Source organism: Hyalella azteca, unplaced genomic scaffold, assembly GCF_000764305.2.
Source record: "Hyalella azteca isolate HAZT.00-mixed unplaced genomic scaffold, Hazt_2.0.2 contig17497, whole genome shotgun sequence".
NCBI classification, from domain to species: domain Eukaryota; kingdom Metazoa; phylum Arthropoda; class Malacostraca; order Amphipoda; family Hyalellidae; genus Hyalella; species Hyalella azteca.
This window is the reverse complement of record NW_025947279.1, coordinates 486808-492298: the sequence shown is the minus strand read 5'-3', so window position 1 is coordinate 492298 and position 5491 is coordinate 486808. Positions and strand designations below refer to the sequence as shown.

Sequence of the window (5491 nt, the reverse complement as noted above, 5' to 3'; positions counted from 1 at the left end):
TTAGCTGAGAACATGAGTCGGAACTTAGACAAAGACCCATAAATTTCCCCGTGATCAGCATTGCGCTCGTTAATCCTACAGTGAAATACTTCCATTTCATTTGTTTGGGCAAATTTTGTCCCGTTTTCGGGATAAAAAAATGAATTTTTTTTGGAAATGAAGAATAATTATTGGTGCGTTTGATTACCTAAAACTTCTTAATGAATTAAATTATTTTAAAATTACCTGAATCTGGTTATCGAGAATCAACTTATTACTTAACAGTCTTAGGTAGCTGTATATTACGTGATTCAATTATATTAAAATAGAATCATTTTCTCCTAGGAAGACATATTCAGCGTGAAGAAGGGGGCGCGTAGCCCGCGTCTATGGCCACCGCGGTCACAAAAACTGCCACTGCGACACTGCCACTGTGGCCAAACTGCCACTATGGCCACTGCGGTCTATGGCCACTGCGGTCACAAAAACTCGACGTCAATCTTGGCTAATTTGGCCACGAGTGGCTGGAGGCCGATGGACAGGCCGCCGAAGGCCATGCCGACGCCCATCGTGATGAAGGTGAGGTAATAAGAGCCTGTGACGTCCACCATGTAGCCTGCAACAAGAAATACTTCATTAATAAACTACATATACTTTTTACATATTCGAATATTAATATTTTAATGAAGGAATATTATTGATATTAGAATATCGTGAAGAGAAGGACAGAAATGGCCTTGCCTAGCAAGGCAGGGTAGGATTTGCCTAGCAAGGCAGGGTAGGATTTGCCTAGCAAGGCAGGGTAGGACTTGCCTTGCAAGGCAGGCTAGAGGAAGTTCAGGACTTGCCTAGCAAGGCAGGGAAGTTCAGGACTTGCCTAGCAAGGCAGGATAAAGGAAGTTCAGGACTTGCCTAGCAAGACAGGATAAAGGAAGTTGAGGACTTGCCTAGTACGGCAGGAAAGTTCAGGACTTGCCTAGCAAGGCAGACAAGTTAAGGAAAGCCTAGCAAGGCAGGGAAGTTGAGGACTTGCCTAGCAAGGCAGCCTAGAGGAAGTTCAGGACTTGCCTAGCAAGACAGGATAAATAATAACCACAAATCTCACACTTTTGTCTCTTGATATACTTTTCAAGTGAGATCTGTTCTTGGTGACGGATCAATACTACTTTTTCAGCTGTTTTAATCTAAAATAATTAGGTAGGTTATTTAGCAAACTACATATAATCTTTTACCATCAGTTGAACTGCTCCGCATATTACTATAGTGACGGGATTTTTAGATGACATTGCAACATGTTTGTTCAGTGAAGTCTGCTCCTGTCAGGCGCACTACATCAGTGATCCATGAGCCATGGAGGTGGGAGGTACTTGAGCTTTCTGTAGCACTCGTGCATCTCATTTCATGCAGCTTTACAATAGCGGGCAATGAACTCATAGACTATGAGACCAAAAAATTATTGAAATAAATAAACTTCAAGAAAGAAACCAGGACGAAGATGCACATGCACCAGTGATGTAGATGAACATGCTCTTAGGCACATGCAACGTGAATGGCTTAGTCTTCTCACCATCAGTAACATCACCACAATATCAAGAGATCAGAATTGTTATACACATAAATGGTACTGCTTGAGGCCAGAAATTTGTTCATTTCATTCTCCTAACTTTTAAAAATGATTTTGTGTTCACAATTGAGCATTTGAAGACTGCATTTGAAAGGAAACAATCTATATTAATGCCTGGTAAAAAAATCACAGCGTGTGTAAGATGGAGGGCAGCAATCATTGTCCACAAGGTTATGGCATGACACAATAACCTGAGGTGATTAGGGTTAATTCAAGTATTCAAAGGATCTTAATACTTGCAGGACTCACAGGAGGCTGAAACAGTGGGTTTTCTTGAAGAGTTTCTTGTTGAGGAGGAAGCCAATGAGGAGTCGAGTGAGGCTGTCCAGGATTGCTTGGTAGGCGAGTAGCACAGAAATTAATGTGTCTGACAACCCCACAGACTTGCAGTAGACGGCAAAGAATATCTGGGCATGGGGCATGTTAGCTGAAAACCCCACAATCATGGCCAAGTGACACCAATACAATGGGTTCAAGAACAACTTAAAATCAAGCTTCTTGGCTTTCTGGGCTGGTATATCAGTCTTGAATTTGTCGTCCTCAGTTGTGTCAAGTCTTGGATAGTTTTTGCGTCTGGCGAGCACAATACGCTGGTGGAGTTTGTATGGTCTAATGAGGAAAATAAACGCCCCAAGCTGGGCTAATAATGCAGACAATATTATGAACGAGAAGCGCAGGCCGTAGTGCTCAAAGATGATCACCAAGATGAAGGGGAAGGCAGCACCGCCTAGAGGGTTGCCGCTGACACGCAGGGAGTTGGCAAGCTCTTTCTTCTTGTTGAAATACTCAGACAAAACTATCACTTGACTGGTCTCTATGGTACACATCCCAATACCTGCACAAAAAATATGACTCAGTAGGTGCTGCAGTGAGTGACAGAAAGCCCATTTTCTAAGAAAACGTGGAGTCACGGACAGACAGACAGACGGACAGACAAACGGAAATGACGAGCACAATAGAGCATTTTTTTTCCATAAATGAGAAAATGCACTAAAAATGATGTCTTTTGAGTGGGATCAAAGTTTAAAACATTTCTTAACTTACAGTCTTCAAAGAATACTGGACAAGAGTGAAATGTGCACCTTTGTATGAAAGACGCAATACTTCTACAATATGAACATTGACAGCATACTGACTTTGTTTAGGGGAATATGTATACCAAATTATTTATATATAACTGCAAGTGTTAATTAATAAAAATATTTATTTAAACTGGCTTGAATCTGTTTGTTACTGACCCATCATGGCTCCTAAAGTGAGAGAAAGCAAGGGTACAGTAGAGCAGAAGTAAGCCATGAAGAGAGCAGAGGAGCAGAAAGTCACGCCCAACATCATGACGGGCCGGTACCCAAACTGCACGGCTGCCGCTCCCACCAATGGAGCTGTGGATACAAGCATACGAGACTGAGGCCATCCATAAATGCTGTCAAATGACCTTGATAAAAAATGAGTAAAAGTAATCATTACAATATTCATATTTAGGATTATTAATATTTTCTTAAATATTTTATTTTCATAGTCATAACTATGAATATATTCTTATGAATATTTTATTTTCATTCATATTTTTAGGAAACAGAAAAATAGGATGCTTTCTCTATAATGTCATAATAGCTTTCTGGATATACTTTAGCAAGTTAGAAACAGAAATAAAAAGAGCATCTAAAAATTTTTAAAATAGATATTTTTGAAAATAGAAATATGTTGAAACCATTTTTAATCTTTATATTAGATGAACTGGTTCATTTTTGCTCTTCTTTTCATTTTTATGAAGAACAATTGAATTCTTACCTAGAACACTGCGGAAACCAGACAGCAGAGCAATGATGATGCCTCCCTGAGCACCAGAAATGCTCGGGTAGGCCACTTTGAGAGCATTGTATGTGATGCCAAAACTTTTGATGTAGCCTGCAGTGATGACATTGGAGAGCCACATCACTGCAATGATCACCCAGGCATACCTGAAAACATGGGTGCAGTGTTAGATATAAAGAGGAGCTTATGGTATATCAAGTGTCACAATCATTTGAGGTCATGGATATTTGCTGCTGTGTCACAAAAAGTCTTAGTATGTCGAATAGCCAAATAAAAGTAAACATGCATTTAAAGAGAAATCTGCTGGCAACATCATTTGAAACAACAGATTTGGAAGCTAATGTGTCATCTTCAGATATTCACTTGCTCACTCTCTCTACACCCATGAGAATTAATAATTTCAACACCAAGTACATATAGCATATTGGAAAGGCCATCCTAGAAGGCCAGAACCAACCACAGTCTGGCGTGAAATTGTGAATGACATCACAATCCCACTGCCACCAATCAATCACCAACACAATGGGTAAACTCACAATCAATCACAGTCTGGAGATTGCATCAGCCCAGAAATTACAGAAGCTCTATGCATTATCCTAGAAATCTTTACTGGCTCTAAGCCTCTAGTGTCAGCTTAAATGATAGATATATTCTATGCCAGCTGATGGCTTAGTGTCAAATTTCACAGACATCAAAATCTAGATGAAAAGGCCTTATTTTGACATCTGTGTATCATGATACATTCATTATAAATTTATAATCAATATAATACTGATAATTAAGGCTGAAAAACCAATTCTGGTCACATGCTCAAGCCTCATAGCTAATAGATTATTGTTAATTTTCAACTAATTATAGATATTTTATCTAACTTGAGTTAATTGAGTAACTATTATTAGGTAATTAATTAATGAAATTAATTATGTATTAGTTACCTGATAAGTTAAACAAAAATTGTTAACTAATTTAGCTTTAAAGCGTTGATCATGATGAAATAAGAAATATATGTGGACAGTAAAACTACAAAATTAATACTAAATTATTGATAAAATTTATTGTATTTCAACACAAAAGTTTGAATAAACACATTGTGTATTTTACAACCAAGTTAAATTCTAGAAAAAATTAAAGGCTCATTAAAACCATGCAAAGTCTTAAAATGAGATCACCATACCTCTTACCCTTTGTCCTTCACATCAGGCAAGATTACTCTCGACCGTCTTCTGCCAGCCGGCTGCCGAGCGCCATCTTCAACAAATTCAGTTAATGGCACAGCAGCATTCAAATCTGAATCGTTCTCTCGCTCTTTCTCTGCCATTCTAACACAATTAGTCGTAGATCAGACACTGCATCAAGTCAAAGATAAGAAAAAATACGACTGGCGAATGAGGGTTACCCTACTTTCCGAATGTTAATTGTAACCGTGGATTTCACTATTTGCACGGCTGAATCGGTCCTAGCCATGACAATCCACAAATGCGGATAAAACTACGGACACATCGAGTGTAACACTCGCTTGAATATGTTACTGAATAATTGAATATAACTTAACTTCCATCTTTAGTTTCTGATTCTGAATTTAAGGAAGTAAATTCAAGTCTCCAATTCATACCCCTTTTACTCGACTACAGTTACAGTTACTAAGACGGCAGTCTCTGTTGTGCCACTTTCCATCCTCCGTATGGTCACAATGGCTGAACTTCATCTAATAGTCTTATATAATTTAGTGTACTAAAGTATACAACGAGCAAATTGTCACATTTTCATTTAGTCTCAGGAACTGGTGTTTCAGCAAGTTCTTGCCAGCATGATTAAAGTTGGAATGATGCTTGAAAGTTGCACGACACATGAAAAATTGTCTTGCCAGAAGCCACCAACGGAAACAAGGTTACGTATTCAGCTGATCTTAACAACAGTGAATATTCCTGAAAAGTGGACTGACTGCGAGCAAAGCTGCTTGACCTACGGGCGTGAATCTGGCAGCTACAAAGATGTTGCAGCGCAATGGCTGGTGTTAAGTTTCTCGATCTCAGTGACGTAACAATAAAGTTGAACTGAAAGACGGAAATCCTC

At 38.9% G+C, this 5491-nt stretch overlaps 1 protein-coding gene across 1 annotated transcript; it reads right to left on the bottom strand.

Annotated features, from left to right (window-relative positions):
• Positions 1–458: 458 nt before the first annotated feature.
• On the bottom strand, positions 459–4868 carry LOC108664853 (monocarboxylate transporter 4). The gene is made up of 6 exons (XM_018151546.2): positions 4600–4868; positions 3395–3564; positions 2842–2985; positions 1853–2438; positions 857–891; positions 459–595 (listed from the first exon to the last, which is right to left on the bottom strand). The coding sequence occupies exons 1-6, from the start codon at positions 4734–4736 to the stop codon at positions 459–461; spliced, it is 1209 nt and encodes a 402-aa protein (XP_018007035.1). The 5' UTR covers positions 4737–4868.
• Between the last annotated feature and the right edge of the window lie 623 nt (positions 4869–5491).

Excerpts from the sequence above, each read along its gene's own strand:
- LOC108664853 (XM_018151546.2), bottom strand. The coding sequence starts at position 4,736 with ATGGCAGAGAAAGAGCGAGAGAACGATTCAGATTTGAATGCTGCTGTG. Across the intron at positions 3,565-4,599 it reads CCTGATGTGAAGGACAAAGG|GTATGCCTGGGTGATCATTG; the intron begins GTAAGAGGTATG and ends CCATGTTTTCAG. Across the intron at positions 596-856 it reads CCTTTATCCTGCCTTGCTAG|GCTACATGGTGGACGTCACA; the intron begins GCAAGTCCTGAA and ends TTCTTGTTGCAG.